This window comes from Stomoxys calcitrans, chromosome 3, assembly GCF_963082655.1.
Source record: "Stomoxys calcitrans chromosome 3, idStoCalc2.1, whole genome shotgun sequence".
Lineage (NCBI taxonomy): Eukaryota > Metazoa > Arthropoda > Insecta > Diptera > Muscidae > Stomoxys > Stomoxys calcitrans.
Genome location: NC_081554.1, coordinates 102360859 through 102378982, shown reverse-complemented (window position 1 = coordinate 102378982; position 18124 = coordinate 102360859). Strand labels below are relative to the sequence as shown.

Sequence of the window (18124 nt, the reverse complement as noted above, 5' to 3'; positions counted from 1 at the left end):
AATGAGCCAATCTATCGGACACAGCTTGCCGTCTTAAAGGAAAAGTCGAAATTTTGAAGCTGAATAACATTAAATACAAATATAATACAATTTCGACCCTGTTTTAGGAATGAGTTATGGAATTAAGTCGGATTTAGAATTCCCGTTATGAAAAAAATTTTAAAAATTTTTACATTTTGTTAAAAAAAAGTATAAAGTACGAACTAGTTAAACTTCGCCTATAGCGAACCAGAAAAGCTAGAATAAATAAACTCGGAGCAAGTTGATCGATGTCTCGAAATTAAATATATCATATTATTATAGAATATAAATAAGACGAAAAGAATATAGATGACTTAAAGAAACAAAAAAAATTATAACATATAGTGGCATTTTAAAAGATTTACTAAATTTGACACGTGGGTTCAGTCAGTTCTCACATTGAGTTTATATCACTAAATCGAATTCTAAACATGCAGCTGCAAGTAGTTGTAGACAAATACGCCATTTTCGTTTTTAAGAGACCCAAGGCTTTCATAAAATGTAGCGAGTATACGGTCGCTGAATTAGGCTGTTGTTAAATCTTTATGGACATTTGTCAAAAAATAAAAAAAAAACTCAAAATTTGGTATTATCTCTCAGCTAATATCGTTCTTATCCACGTAAAACCATATGTATATGTATCATTTATCGGTTTTTATACCCTCCACCATAGGATGGGAGGCATACTAATTTCGTCATTCTGTTTGTAACTACTCGAAATATTCGTCTGAGATCCCATAAAGTATATATATTCTTGATCGTCGCGAAATTTTATGTCGATCTAGCCATGTCCGTCCGTCTGTCTGTCGAAAGCACGCTAACTTCCGAAGGAGTAAAGCTAGCCGCTTGAAATTTAGCAAAAATACTTCTTATTGGTGTAGGTCGGTTGGTATTGTAAATGGGCCATATCGGTCCATGTTTTGATATAGCTGCCATATAAACCGATCTTGGGTCTTGACTTCTTGAGCCTCTAGAGTGCGCAATTCTTATCCGATTGGAATGAAATTTTGCACGACGTGTTCTGTTATCATATCCAACAACTGTGCCATGTATGTTTCAAAGATATAGCTGCCATGTAAACCGATCTTGGGTCTTGACTTCTTACGCCTCTAGAGTACGCAATTCTTATCCGATTGGAATGAAATTTTGCACGTAGTATTTTGTTATGATATCCAATAACTGTGCCAAGTATGGTTCAAATCGGTTCATAACCTGATATAGCTGTCATATAAACAGATTTGGGGACTTGACTTCTTGAGCTTCTAGAGGGCGCAATTCCTATCCGATTATGCTGAAATTTTGCAAGACGTATTTTATTCTTACTTTCAACAACTATGTCAAATATGGTTCAAATCGGTTCATAACCTAATATAGCTGCCATATAAACCGATCTGGGATCTTGACTTCTTAAGCCCCTAGAGGTCGCAATTATTATCCGATTTGCCTGAAGTTTTGTACGACGGATTCTCTCATGACCATCAACATACGTGTTTATTATGGTCTGAATCGGTCTATAGCCCGATACAGCTCCCATATAAATCGATCTCTCTATTTTATTTCTTGAGCCCCCAAAGGGCGCAATTCTTATTCGAATTGGCTCACATTTTACACAGAGCAGAGCAAATCTTTTCTTATATCCTGTTTTTGTCTAAGAAGAGATGCCGGGAAAAGAACTCGACAAATGCGATCCATGGTGGAAGGTATATCAGATTCGGCGCGGCCGAACTTAGCACGCTTTTAAAATGCGATCAAATGCGAGAAGAATGTGTTACGGGCAACACATTTCTTCTCCCTTTTAAAATGCGATATTTTTTGATAAAAAAGAGCTGTTTTTATGGAGCGTTTATCGATCATTGATCGCCGATATCGGTTTTCGGCCAATCCGGTAGGTACAACCAGCTCCCATGGGATTGATTGTTTGTAGCGAAGATACTCTAAACTTTTATTTATTTGCGTGTATGGAAAATTGGCATCTGAGAAGCATAATAGGAATCATTACAGGGCACAACACGCTGTGTACGTATTTGTCCCGCCCTATATCTTTGCAGATATAGAATAATTATATTGTATATATATATTTTTTTTTTTCCTTACAGGCAACAGAAGAGCTAAGAGAAATAAATCCAATTAAACTCAAGAATTTCATGCTGATATCTAAATGGTGCGAAAATGTGAGATGTTTTGGAATCATCTTCTTCCAACCTAACCTTACTATACAAACTTTATGTGCATATTAAAAATGTTTATTAAATCTATTCAAAAAGAAATTTGTGTTGTTTACCAATAATGTAAAATTTTGCAAAATTTGTAAATTTTGCCCATGAACACTAAGGAACAGGGGCAATCTTCTCATCAATGAGTGCAGTCCGATTCAAGTTTAAGCTCAATGATAGGGGGCCTCCTTTTTATAGCCGAGTTCGAAAGGCGTACCGCAGTGCGACACCTCTTTGGAGAAAGGTTTTTACATGGCATAGTACCTCACAAATGTTGCCAGCATTAGGAGGGGAAAACCACCGCTGAAAATTTTTTCAGATAGTCTCGCCAAGATTCGAACCCAAGCGTTCAGCGTCATAGGCGGACATGCTAACCTCTGCGCTACGGTGGCCTCCAACCATCAATGTGCACGCAAAAAATAAAACGTTTGGAATGTATTAACGACAAACCAAAGACAAATGTAAAATTATCGAACGTAAGTAACTTTGTTTGTTGTTAACCACTTAGCAACTTCTTTCATTGTTTAATAAATAGTTATTCAAAGGTAAATAGTTTCGATAGGATAGCCGCAATTATTCTCTCGTCTTTCCTGCTAGAGAGAGTGGGTAAGTACAATATTTGAGCGTAAAGACACAATTTAGTTTTTTGACTAAACGATCATTGCTTTTTGAAGAGCATTAAACTTACTGAATGTAACGAATGGTAAACTTGGAAAGTGCATATTTTAAAATTTTGCCTTGGGTAGAAAAATGCTAATATACCCAATATAAGTCCCATAGTTATGTTCCTCCGATTTGGACTAATACTGAATAATAATATCGTCATTTGTGAAGCGGTTCTCATGAAATTTGGTGAATTTGACAGAAATCGGCTCAGATACAGATATAGCTCCAATATATATCTATCGCCCGACATTCAATTCTAGATTCTTTGCAATCCCATTTATCAACCGATCTTCTCAAACCTTGCCCGACGCTTTCTTCTACGACTACCACAATTTTGTCCGATTTTGAGCAATTTTGCAATAATTGGTCACAAAAATTGTCACTACCCTCAGAAAAATGGTGCGCATAAAATAATGAAAAATACTTATTCCAACTAAGTTAGCTAATTTTAATCTAATTTGGTTAAATTTTGATTAAAACGAGAAAAATTACAAATTTTTAGTAAGTTTTACCCAACTGCAATTGGTGGCAAATAATTCATAAGTTGGTTTTGGGAAGTCATTTTACTTAACCAAGTTCCTTCTCAACAAGTTAAATATTCCTATAGCAATATAAACATGTTGTTATGTTGAGTTCTATATTTACCACAAACCTATATTCTTCAAATGGAATAAATGTTCGTTCAAAATAGTCTACGAATTTCCCAAATGTTGGTATTATTGAAACCTTTAACATTTTGTTAAAAATGCACTTAGGTCGACAGATTTTGTGACAGAGATGATTAAATCCATTAAATTCTCGGTTATTCCAAACCTATTTTTAATGAAGGTGCTTTTTGAACACGCTGTTTGTCAGTCATGCAATCATCAATCGGTTAAAAACGTAGAATATCATAGTACAAGAGCGTTTGATTTGTGACTTCACTTTGTATAGGATAATAGATCCATGTTAGAAACCCTAAATAAAATGCCTTAGAAACCCTTAAATTTTATTACTGATACAAAGGTCTTGTATGACCTCCAAATTTGTTGTCAAGTTTAATCTCAATCGGTCCATAACCGTATATAGCTCCCATAAAAGCCGATGCTCCCATTGGACTTCTTGAGCCCCCAGAGGGCCCAATTCTTATCCGATTTGGTTGAAATTTTGTATAATTTCTCCTTCGACCTCCAACATTCTTGCAAAGTATGGGCTGAATCGGCCTATTGCCTGCTAAAACTCTCATATAATCCGACCTGCCAAGTTTAATTCCTAAGACCCAAAACAATTTATACCGTATTCAGTTCGATCGTGCCGAACTTTGGATACCCACAATCATGGATGAACAGATTATCCTATTTTATTATAACTCCACTACATCCACAGCTATATCGAAATATGGACCGAATTGGATCATATAAGGTTTAGATGCCGAGGAACTTTATACATAAGACCCGAAATTGGTAGATCGGATTGGCGGAATAGGATCCGATCTCGCCCACATTCGGTTTGGATATCCAAGTTTAAGCGAAATCGGTTAGTAAATGGGCTTTTTATGAGCTTTAAATCTTAAATCGGTAGATCGGTCCATATGACAGCTATATCTAAGTAAAGTAGTATGTGGTTCATACTGGGTCCGTATGACGAGAGGCCTGGTGCAACCCACTTTTTACACTTCAGCGAAATCGGGTTATAAATGCACGTGTTATGGCCATTAGACCCTATAGCTGGAAATCGGTCTACCAGGCAATTATACTCAAATGTAGTCCGATTGAGACCTTATTTGGCATGCATGTCGAGGAGTCTAACAGAACTTACTGCACCGAATTTCAAAGAAATAGGGTACGAAATAGGACTTATATAGGATTAAATCCAAAAACGCCATATTGGTTTATATGGCAGCTATATCCAAATAAAGTCCGATCTGAACCCTATTCGATTTTGGAGAATCGCTATACAACTTACTGTTTCAATTTGTAGCGAAATCGGGTTATAATTGCGCATGTTACAGCTTTTAGACCCTTTACCGACAGATCGGTCTATATTGCAGATATACCTAACAATCGATGTGTTGCAAACGGAATAACTAAATAAATATCTATATCCTTTATGGTGGGTATAAAAAAGTGTATATAATAGATTTTTTCTTTGTCGGAGCGGATTTTGAGATTGAAAACCGCTACGCTCCGGGTTAAAAAAATTACGCTCCCTAAATGAAGTCTGCTCCGCTCCGAATCCCTGTCTGTAAGTTTGAATTTAATTCCTGCATTGCTATCTCTTTTCTTTCGGTATTGCCATTCGAGTTGTCAAAATATTGATGGCGCTATCGATATTCAACTTTTTAACTGAATATCGATTGATATTTTTTTCGACGGATACTATCGAAAAGTAAAATTTTTTGCAAAATTCATATAAATAAGCAATCCGACACTGAATATATCCTTTTAGATACTCTGCGCCTACAACTGACTTTTTAATCTTGGTTTTATTTGGTCTGTGCATTGATATTGCTTCTATATAAATCGATTTCCAGATTTTTGCTTCGTTTGAATTAACGATAGTATCGATACTATCGATATTTATTATTAAAACTGTCGAATATATCGAATGTTGCTATTATCGATAGTTTGCCAGCTCTAATTGCCAAACGTTAGGACCGTGCACAGCTACGACCTCCCATCTCTGTGTGTTTTATATGGTGTGTCCCCAGTGGTGTGGAAAGTTCCAGCCGCTTTTTAAGAAACTGAACTCTTGAACTGAACTTGCCGACATGCAAACCGTCTATTCGTTCCTTGATGGAAAACTAAATTTTTTGCGTGTCCATGTCAAAAAAAATATATCCATAGTTTTTTCGTTCTTTTAAGGAAACAAAAAATACTTAAAATATTTTTCTAAATATATTTACCATACTTAACACAGATTTAGAAGGCACTTTTACTACACCCCAATCTCTATTATCACTCACAGGGATATCGGATATATAAGAATTTGGTCTTTTTATCACTCTAGATTAAATTTCTTTACAGATTTCGCATTTTTACCCCAAATCTATGCTCAAAAACAAATTTTGGTACAAATAGGGCCATAAACAAAATGTGCTATTTGCTGCTGCTACTTGTTAGAACTTGATTTGAAAAGCCCTCATCCTATTAGATATTTTTTATTTTTATTTCATTTGGTGTGTTAAAATGTGCTTGAAGTTCTGAGTCTCTTATGATTTGGGCAAAAATATCTCATTTTGGCATGATGAGTTTTGGATAGATTAAACCAAACATAGGGGAAACATACATTCATTACTATTTTGATCAGCAAGTTTAATACCTGCACAAGACCATTCATTGATACCTGTTTTGCTGAATTCGTGATCGCTGAAGAGCGAGACACTGAAAATAGAGTACCTATTTACCCATGCTTTTGTCAAATCAACCATGTTGCCTTCGTACGAATTTAAATTTCAGCGAAATTGGATGAAAAATAAAGCTTTTATGGGCTTCAGACCCTTTATCGGCAGATCGGTCTATATGGCACCTATATCTTAATATTGTCCGATCTGAACCATATTTTAACATATATCAGGACGCCTAAAACTACTCACTGCTCCAAATTTTATCGAAATCGGTTAAAAAAAAATAGCTTTTATGGGCTTCAGACCCTTTATCGGGAGATCGGTATATATGGCAGCTATATCTAAATATAGTCCGATCTGTTTCAAATTGGGCAATAAATAAAGCTTTTATAGGCTTCAGACCCTTTATCGGCAGATCGGTCTATATGGCAGCTGTATCTAAATATAGTCCGACCTAAACCATATTTGGATAAGATGTCGGGAGGCCTAAAACTCTCATGTTTCAAATTTCAGCGAAATCGGATGAAAAATAAAGCATTTATGGGCATTAGACCCTTTATCGGAAAATCGGTCTATATAGCAGCTATATCCAAATATAGTCTGATTTGGCCCATTCAAGAACTTAACCAGCGTGCACCAAAAAGACGTATCTGTGCTAAATTTCAGCTCAATATCTCAATTTTTGAAGCCTTTAGAGTGATTACAACAGTCTTAGAATTTTACGACGATCCGAAATATATATACCTTGTAGGGTCGGAAATTGATATTTCGATGTGTTGCAAACGGAATGACTAAATGAATATTCCCTATCCTACGGTGGTGGGTATAAAAATATCGATAATATCGATGGTGCCATCGTTACTTTGCCAGTTCTAGAGCTGTCCGATACAATTTTAAGCTCAGCGATGTGGGACCTCCTTTTTAAAGCCGAGTCTGAACGGCATGTCGCAGTGCGAAATCTCTTTAGGGAAAAGTTTTTACATGGCATAGGGGCGTGACATGGAAAACAATTAAGGATTTTGTAATTAGCTTCGAATTAATAACTTAAATTTTCTTTTTCGAGGTTACTTTTTTAATGTTTAGAGCGCACAACAAGCCGATTACTGGCTTAGGAATATGTCCATAGTGGCACGGGTGGATTAATATCCGCACCCTCTATTCAACCTTACCTAATATAAGGTATCAAAAGGTCGATTTTCCCCAACTTTACTTGTCTATTCTCCAATTATGCATTTTTTAATTTTGCCGATAGTAACGTTAGCAAAAATCTAAATTGATATTTAGCCAAAAAAATACATCAATATTTTGGCAGTTCTACGTGTCCTATACAGCTTTTTCCCTTATATTTATTTTATGAAATCCAATGTGTATCCACCTCTTCATTTGCATATGGTATCTAGTCTCTAAGGACCAGGTCCACCCGGTACTGGTCTAAGGATTGGATCAGTGTGTCCATACATTGTTAAAAGCCCCCTCGATATCAATAAATACGCAAATGTGTAAGCATTGGCATCGAAGGGTTCTTCTATTTTATGCACAACTTCGTGCAGGACAGTCTCCGCCGACCTTCCCTTGGCATAAGCATAATGTTTGTATATGAGCATTTCACTGGATGTCCTACTATTTATCATGGTATCCACAATACGTTCCATTGTGTTGAGCAGCAAAGACGAAAGGCTTATAGCTCTGAAGGCCTTTGGTATCGCATAACTTTCCTAGCCGGTCTTGTGTGTAAATACCACCCTTGCCTCCTGCCAGGCTTTTAGAGTATATACAAGTCATCGGCACGCTGTTAAAATAAAGGCCAGATGAGTGGCCACATAGTCCGTCTCCTTCTGTAGTAACACCGGAAATATTCCATCAGATCCTAGTGACTTAAATGGTTTGAAGCTCTTCAAGACTTCCTTTATCATAAATTCTGTAATGATAAGCCTTCGATGAACCCCATTATTCCACGATTCCTTGAGTCCCATCGTATGCTGTGGAATATGCGTTTTCATCAGAAGCCTCAACATGTCTTCCGTTGTCTCTGCTCTCACTTCCATGTCGTCTACTAACGTTTAAGTTCGGACATGCGTTTTTTGAGATACAACTTTTTTATCTTGGCGGCGTTATTAACGCTATCGACATGCTCGCATAAAATATTCCAAGAGACATCTTTTAACTATCCGATCATCTAATTGTATTCCTTGAGCCATGTCTAATAAACATCCCCATAAACTGCCGCTTTTTTATGACGTGGTCTGGTATAAAGTCTGCGGACCTCTTTCCAAATGTTGCTGGTCTCCCTGGCACTCCACGGGTTTTCTTAGGCCGATTTCCTTCCTCGAAGGGGACAAATATCTTCGAAAGATGCCACTATTGCAGTCGTAATGCTGTTGACATTGTCTTCTATGCTTGGACAATTCAAAGTTTCTTGCCCAAGTATTCCTCTGAGTAGTTCATTCAGTCCTGCTGTGTCCAGTTAATATTCACCTTATTTCGGAAGCTTATCGAGATGGTACGAGAAGGAATATTTCCTCCTGAACCTCATCGATTAGATTTTTCGAACATATTGTCACATCTAAAACCCCTTCTCTTATATTTTTAACAAAAGCATCAGTGTTACCAATATTAAGTGTTATCATAAGTATTTAAGAATTTTGCTAGTGCCGCTATATAACACCCTACGCTTTTAAATTGGGCGATATTACTATACTAGCTGAACCCGGCCGGTCCGCTGCGCCTTCATTAACACCACGCAAAAATTATGTTAATACCATATGTAATGTACCTTTTTTTGGTACCCCATATAGCCATGATTGGCAAATATTCCCATTTGGGAATGGGTTTTTGGATTCCCATATTGTTATGACTTCCTCCTTCCGATATCAACAAATTATAAAGCCAATTGCTTCCTCCAGACCACATTCGTAATATACTCCCTAATACCTATCATTTGAGTCCCTTATTGTCGTTATCGTGCAATATGACTATTTTAGGAGGTTTTGGGTAAGAGCGGCCCCTAGGTACCTGAACCCAATGTTTATTATCAAATTAAACTCTACTCCCAAATACCTTTGATTTTAATCCCATAATGCCCCAGTCGGTTCAATTTTATTTTTCCACCCCCTTATGATATCAACAAATTCTATAGCCTATTTCTCTTTCCAGACCATATTCGTAATCTACACCCTAATACCATTCATTTGAGTCCCATATTGTCCCGATCGGTCTACTTTTATTGTTGCGCGTTGCTTTTGGGGTAAGGGAAGGGGTTCGCCTCCTTACGATATCAACAAATTCTATACCCCATTGCTCTTTCCAGACCATAATCGTAATCAACTCCCTAATAGCTTTCATTTGAGTCCTATATTGTCATTATCGTCCAATAAGACTATTTGAGGTGTTTTTGGGTCGGGCGGCCCCTTGTTTTATTGTTTATTATCAAATTAATACTCTACTCACGAATATAATTGATTTGAGTCCCATATTTTGGGTGGTGCTTTTGAGATAAGGAGCAGGGTCCACCTCCTTACGATATCAACAAATTTTATAGCCTATTCCTTCTTCCAGACCTTACTCGTAATCTACTTCCTTATACCTTTCATTTGAGTCTCATATTGCCCAATCGGTCCACTTTTATTTTTGTGTGGTGCTTTTGGAGTAAGGAGAGGGTCGGCCCCTTACGATATCAACAAATTCTATAGCCGATTGCTCCTACCAGACCTTATTCGTAATCTACTCCCTAATACCTTCCATTTGAGTCATATATTATCATTATCGTCCAATATGCCTGTTTGAGGGGGTTTCGGGGTCGGGCGGTATCTGGACCCAAATTTTTCTATCATGTTAGTACACTACTGACGAAAATGTTTCATTTGAGTCACACACTGTCCCGATCGGTCTACATTTATTTTTGGGTGGTGCTTTTGAGGTAATGGTATATTGTATAGCCTATTGTTCCTTCCAGACCATCCTACACAATCTGTGCAAATTTCAGGAAAATCAGCTCAGCCGTTTTCGAGTCTATTCGGAACCAAAAAACATAAAAAGATATTGTGCAAAATTTCAAAGCGATCGGTCAAAAAATGAGCTAGCCATGTCTCTATATTTGAAAATCAGGGGCATATACAAATATCGAAAATAGAACGTTTTCCATGGCGTTCCTAAGAGACTATAATATATCAAATTGCATGAGGATCAGTTGACAAGTAAACAAAATATTGCAATATTAGGATAAATCGCACTAACATGCATGAATAGGGGAGGTATATTTGAATCTGAACCGATTTATTCTAATTTCGCATATGCGAAGTTTCAAAAAAACACGACCACAAAGGGATATTTCCGCCTTAAGTGCTAAGGAATAACTTGACCTTCAAATAAACGACTGGGCATCGCAGCAAAAAATATCCAACAGTTACTCCCAGCAATTAGTACGCTGTTGTGGTTTCTTGGATTCTTTCAAGAACTACTCCAACGGTAAATAACCACACTGCAAACAGTTACGAAAAATTCATCAAAACCACTACAAAAAGTAACTTAACAATATTCCGCTGCAACATCTTTTTCAAAAACCTACGCGGTAACACTGGTGTAATTCACAGATGTTCCCAGCTAGTTGTTTCAAACTGTTGTGGGAAGTTAAATCCATCAGTTAGAAATTCCTTTCAAAAGTAGACATGTCGTCGCATACACGGAATCAATATTTTGCTGGACTTGGTGGTAAGATTTTTTTCAAACGAAACAAAGTTAAAAAAAGTCATCAACTTTTGATCCACTCATCGCGGCAGTAAACAATTTTCTAAATATTTGGCTTATTGTAACAAGTTAAGAGTAAGTTACAGACTGTCAAAATGGACCACTTCCCTAATACGTAACCGATTTACATGATTTTGTGAAATAAATAATTGACAAGTTGAAAAGATATTGCACATAGAACATCACGGCGTCGTGTACACGAGATATAAATGATTTAATATTAAAGGTAAAAATTGCTTAAGAACTCTTTAGTGTTTTCTTATTCACTGCAACTTATTCGGTACTTTACAGCTACATATCAGAAATTTCATGCAAGCAAGGTCGGAATACGTTAAAAAATGTCTACAAAATCTCATATAATACTTGATATGCCAAGATGAATTATTGGCGCCTTTAAGTAATCGGTCCTATGAACAGGAAAGACCTTGCTCACAAACACAGAACAAATATCACTTACATTTTTTCAATTAAAAATATAATTGAAAATTAAAACATTTACAGTTAAAAACTTATTTGAATCATAAATTTTTTTAATTGAATGAATGAATATTCTTGTTTCTAATTACGATCGTGACTGACATTTTTGCCATTTTCAATTGAAAAATGAATTGATTCAATCATTTTTCTACCCACCACCATAGATAGGGGGTATATTAATTGAGTCAGAGATGGGTGATGGGTAAATACCCAAAAGGTATTTGCCCGGTGAATTGGGCAAAAAACCTGGTATTTACCAAATATACCCACAACATGGGTATTTATAATTTTGCAGATATCTAGGCTATGTAAAACATTTTGCAAAAAATTCTTTGTTCATAAACCTGACCTACTGATCTCATAAAACGGTATAAATACATGTAGCCGCTATAAAAACCGACTCCTAAATCTCCCGACTTATAGTCTCAAGGCAATAAAATGGGCAAGAGTTTTCCAGAACTCGGGTAACAAATGGATCTTTTATGGCCGGGCGGTCGGTCTATATGGCAGCAATATCTAAAAAGTCCGATCTGGACCACATCTCACTGTAGTTGGTAGGAGTCTACCAGAACTCATCGTGCCAAATTTCATCAAAATTGTATGAAACATCAGCAAAAATGTAAATGCCTCAAGTATTTAAATCGAGAGATCGGGCAATATAGCGGCTATATATACAAAGAATAAGAAATTATAAAAAAATTATGCAAAATGTTTTCAGTTACCAAAATATTTGAAAATTTATACTTACCCAAAACTCATTGGGAAACACATTGAAATATACATTTCACACCCCACAAAGTGTATATATTTCTGGTGGTCGTTAAGGTCTAAGACGAATTAACTATGTCCGTATGTCTGTTTGTCCGTCAGTTGTAATCACGCTTCAGCCTTTAAAAGCTGAGATATCGAGCAAACATTTTGCACAGATCCTTATTTCTCTGATATGCAGTTTTTGAACTGGCCAAATCGGATCATATATCGATATAGCTGCCATATAAACCGATCTGCCGATTAAGGGTCATAAGCCAATAAAAGCCGCATTTATCACCCAATTTGGAACAGTGAGTTGTTTTTAGCCTCCCATCATCCGACCAGAATACTATCGAGATCGGACCATATTTGAATATAAATAGAATTTCCATTTCGCTAAAACTGTGATTTGTATAATGGTTCTCGGCACCTGAATCAAATATAATGCAGACCAGCTTATACTCGTATTTGGATAAAACTACATATCCCTAGTGTAAGTAGTGGAGTTGTAATAAAATTAGATAAGAAATATATCCATGGCGTTGGGTATCCAAAGTTCGGCACGGCCGAACTTAATACGTTTTTAATTCTTTTAACTATTCCTTAATAAGATTATATTTCTTTATTTTTAGCGAACATTATTTCGATATCATATGGCGGTTTCGTCGGATGGGCTTCAGCTAGTTTTTTGGAACTCGATTCTCTAATAGGCGATAATGGTGGGTGGATTGGTTCAATGCTTTGTGTAGGAGGCTTTTTAGGTACTATTTTCTTCACCTGGTTCGCAGATAAATTTGGACGCAAAAGATGCCTTGTTCTCCATGCTCTTCCTGGATTGGTATGTTACAATGAAGAACTTAAGTCTCTGCTATTAATATTTTGATTTGACACCGAAATAAAACTTTCTCATATGCGTAAGCAAAATCAAACCGACAAATGTTGGCAATGTTGGTTGAGAATGCCAAGCCAGTCATTAGCGAATGTTAGTTGTTTGAATGTCAAACAACGGCAAGACCTTTAAAAATGCAAATTTGCATATTAATATTCCATTAACGAATAGGAGCAAACCCCTTAAACTATGTTTATTGAAAAAATATCTCGGGTATATAGTTTAACCACACTTCGTCGAAAACCGGTGCACCATTGTTGGACCCATAGCAGCTTCATATGTCGAAATATATGTCGAAACTCGTCTTAGGCGCTGAGGGGTATAACACAATTCGCGGCTCAAAATCGTACAATGGGAGATTGGTTCATATGGCAACGATATCCAAATATAGTCCGATATGCACCAAAATTCAGCACTGTCATATTTAAGTGAAACACTTGCAATCCGGAGATCGGTCCATATGGTGGCTATATACGAATGTGATTCGATCGACAACACGAAAGTCTAATGGCCTATCAAATGGGTAATAAATGCGCATTTTATCGGCCCAAGAACCTAAATCAAGGGACGCGTGTATATGGCAGCTACATATAGCCAAATATAAACCGATGTACTTGGTATGAATGTGGAGGAAACTGAAACAACTCGTTGTTCAAAACTTTAGAGAAATCGGAAAATGAAAACATCTTTTATAGCCACAAGACCTTAAATCTGCAGATCGGTATATATGGAGATAAAGCGCCTTTTATGGGCTCAGGAGCTTAAATCGGGAGACCGGTGCATATGGCAGCTATATCCAAATGCAGTCCGATCTGGACCATGGCAACATGAATCTCGGAGAAAAAAAGTTTTCAGTTTCAATTTAAATAATTAAATTAATATATACTCGTACTAGCCCAACCCTCCGCTGTGCCTTCTATAATACATAGAATAAAAATCTACTTATATTTAAAACCTAAACTAGGTCTCATGGGTATATCTTGACTTTAAATATACTCCACATTGTTGGCATACACATCTTGCCAATACCTTTCGGTTGAATGCAGTGCATATTTCAAAAAGCTAAGATTGCACAGGCCTTAGTGCAAAGTATTTTTTTTTAGTTTCATTTATTATTTACAGAATTCGTACCGATTTTCTTTAATTTATGTATCCGTTTGGTGGGAATAGTAGGAGAGCAAGAACTAGAAACTTGACTTTATATAGCCATTTCAGGTGCTTGCCATCCTTACTGTTTAGAGCTATTACATGTGGAAGGAACAGTCTCTGCCGTTTGGCCAAATCGCCTTTCCAAAACCCTTGGCCGTCTAATAATAAAATATTTTTAAACGGCCAAGGGTTTTATAAAGGCGACTTTGCGGTATATATAACGCCCAAACGGCAAAATGGATTTTAATGAAATTGGCATCAATCAAAAGATATCTTTCCAGAGAAGCGACGAATATTTATGGAAATTTTTTTTTTTAAGGAAAGCCATGAAAATTGGGAACTAATTTTCAATTACTGAAGAAGAAGCAAAAACTCAGCAAAAGTTGTTGGTTTTTTCTAAAGCATTCGTTATGGGTGTGTTGCAGTGGTGGTTGTGCACAAAATAAAAACTTCCTTTACGCTGCCGTAATTCTCAATTCGGACGTATTCTTATTGTACAATGCTTGTATGCGGGTACATTTTGCTTCAGATAAAGTACTTTTTTTCTTGTCGTCTGCTTTCGTAGTACGAAATTCGTACGAAGGCAACGTGATTGATTTGGTAAAAGCATGGGTGAACACACAGACAGACGTCTAGCTTTTTATATGAGAAAACAAACAGTTTGTAAACGATTTGCGTGATCAGTTCATATTTCATATACAGCGAGTAATTTCTCATAACTCACTGTAGCGGCTATGAATTCGAGATAAAAATACTCCCAATGGTGGTTGTTTATCAAGATTACAATTCAACAGCAACTTGTTCGATTTACTCCATTATGGCCGTCTCGCTCATCAGTAGTCTTGAAATAAAACATCACGTGGGCTCATTGTTCACATGCACATGGGGGTACACATGGTTTTTATACCCTCCACCATAGGATGGTGGTCAGAGAACAGATAGCTACCATTTGGGTTTATAACGCACTAGCTCGACAGGGCCCGCTCCGCTGCGCCTTCTTTCACTCTCTTATTTTATCTGAGCCCTATACTGGACGGTCAGGAAATAAGTCCTGTTTTGAGGAGCTGGTACGGCCTTTCCAATATTTCGCCCCAATGTGGATATCATTTTCGTGCTCTACTCTTATATTTCTTTTATTTGAGCCCCAATAGCCATTGGTTTAGGGAAGCTTACACTTCTTCTCAACATTGGATATCAAATTCGTATTCTACTATTAAATATATATTATTTATTGCAATAGTAGGCAAATTTTGCACAAATACTTCTTATTAGTGTAGGTCGTATGTCATTTTGGTATGACTTCCAACAACTGTAAGTATGGTCTAAATCAGTATATAACCTGATAAGCTGCCATATAAACCGATCTCCCAGTTTGACTTTTTGAGCCTCTGGAGGGCGCAATTTTTACTCGATTTGCCTGAAATTTTGGAGGTGTTGTTTTTCTATGACTGGTGTTTTTCTATTCGAAAAAATCATTTAAAGAATTTGACAAATGCGATCTATGGTGGAGGGTATAAAAGATTCGGTCCGGCCGAACTTAGCACGCTTTTACTTGTTATACAGGGTGGCTGATGAATATTGCTACAATGATGAATATTGCTACATTTTTTTTTCGGTGTATGGAATACATTTTTCTTTTATTCATGTTAAATTAAATTATTAAATTAATTATTAAATTATTATTAATTAAATTAATTAATTAATTAATTAAATTAATTATTAAATTATTATTATTAAATAGAAAAAAAGTTATTACATTTTTTTTTGGTAGCGGCTTTCATCAGCCACCCTGTATAATAGATTCATATTTTCGTTGCTTTTGACTTGCCTTCATTTAACAATAGCAAGTAATGCTGTTGCTTTCAAACGCATCATTTTTTGATGATTGCTTTTTATGCATTTTTTTGCCCACCACCGTAGGATAAGGGGTATACTCATTTAGTCATTCCGTTTGCAACACATCGAAATATCAATTTCCGACCCTACAAAGTATATATATTTCGGATCGTCGTAAAATTTTAAGACGATTTAACCATGTCCGTGTGTCTGTCCATCCTTCTGTTGTAATCAAATAAATCTAAGTTATTAATTCGGAGCTACTTACAAAATCCTTATTTGTTTTCCATGCCACGCCCCTATGCCATGTAAAAACTTTCCCCAAAAGAAATTTCGCACTGCGACATGCTGTTTAGACTCGGCTTTTAAAAGGAGGCCCCGTATCGCTAAGCTTAAATTTGTATCGGACAGCTCTAGAGCTGGAAAAGTATCGATGGCACCATCGAAATTATCGATATTTTTATACCCACCACCGTAGGATAGGGGGTATATTCATTTAGTCATTCCGTTTGCAACACATCGAAATATCAATTTCCGACCTTAGACGATTTAACGATGAGAATGTGTCTGTCCGTCTCTCCGTCTATTGGAATCACTCTGCAGGCTTCAAAAATTGAGATATTGAGTTGAAATTTTGCACAGATGCGTCTTTTTGATGCACGCTGGTTAAGTTCTTGAACGGGCCAAATCGGACATAGCTGCTATATAGACCGATCTGCCGATAAAGGGTCTAACGACCATAAATGCTTTAATTTTTATACGATTACGCTGAAATTTTAAACAGTGAGTAGTTTAAGACTTCCCGATATCTGACCCAAATAGGGTTCAAATCGGACTATATTTAGATACAGCTGCCATATAGACGATCTGCCAATAAAGGGTCTGAAGCCCATAAAAGCTTTTTTTCATCCGATTTCGCTGAAATTTGAGATAGTGGATAGTTTAAGGCCACCCGCAATCCGACCTAAATATAGTATTTAGATATAGCTGTCATATAGACCGATATGCCGGTTAAGGGTCTGAAGCTCATAAAAGCTTCATTTATTACCCGATTTTGTTGAAATTTGAAATACGAAATTCAACAGCGACTTATAATTATTAGACCACTCAATGTCCGTGCCGAGTTTGGGTGCATAAGTTATTCAATTTTTACTGGATTGTGACGAAAGGGGGTTTACATATATACCCGAGGTGGTGGGTATCCAAAGTTCGGCCCGGCCAAACTTAATGTCTTGTTTTACACCACAAGCAACAAAATGAAAGCTGACATACTAAAAAAGAGAGATGATTCGCACCATTCGTCAGTATTCGTTAACATTTTGGTGTGGTGCGAAACATGACGTTAGAGATTTTAGAAAAAATTAAAACTCCCTTACCCCAACAGCACCGTTCAAAATCAAAAGTGGACCGATCGGGACGCTATGGACCTCAAATGAAAGGCAACTGAGGGTAGAGTATAAATATTATATTAAGAATTGTGTCGAGGTATCTAGGGGGCCGGTCGAAGCTCAAAACTGCCCCAAACCAAAAACCGCCCCAAATAGGCATTTTGGACGGTCATGCAAATATGAGATTCAAATGAAAGGTATTTGGGAGTAGACTTCGAATAAGACAATAAAAATGGGGTCCAAGAAATTGGGGTCCGCTTCAACCTCCTAAACCAGTCCCCAAATCGGAATATTAGCTGATCATGACTATAAGGAGTTCAAATGACAGATATTTGATAGTAGTTTACGAATATGAAACTAAAATTTGTGTCTCAGTATCTAGGTGGCGCCCTAACTCCTAAAACCACCCCAAATATGTTAACTGACCAATCATGGCAATGTGGTGATCTCCACATACATATTTTAAGTAGAATGCGAACCTAACACACAAACCCACAAAATATGAAATTTTCGAAATGAAGGGAACCTCCCCTAAAAGCCGCCCCAACCCAATAGACACCCACAAATAGGATTTTTTTTTCATGTTGGCCAATATGTTCGTTTGTAGTCCTTTTAGGTGCAGGGCGACTTCCCAGATATTTGGGTCCAAAATTCTTTTCACATTCTC

General features: G+C 36.8%; 2 protein-coding genes across 7 annotated transcripts in view; one reads left to right on the top strand and one right to left on the bottom strand.

Moving 5' to 3' along the window:
* Positions 1-18124, bottom strand: part of LOC106091729 (facilitated trehalose transporter Tret1-2 homolog) — a 282586-nt gene that overhangs the window by 165210 nt on the left and 99252 nt on the right. The window lies entirely within an intron of this gene.
* The window catches only part of LOC106085857 (facilitated trehalose transporter Tret1), an 80684-nt gene continuing 73440 nt past the window's right edge, over positions 10881-18124 (top strand). The window contains exons 1-3 of one of the 2 annotated variants that reach the window (XM_059365153.1): positions 10881-10932; positions 12828-12914; positions 12984-13033. In XM_059365153.1, the coding sequence (XP_059221136.1) occupies positions 10890-10932; positions 12828-12914; positions 12984-13033 (180 nt within the window). In that variant the 5' untranslated portion in view covers positions 10881-10889. Of the gene's footprint in view, positions 10933-12827; positions 13034-18124 lie in introns of both variants that reach the window. The other variant, XM_059365152.1, reaches the window with a different exon arrangement.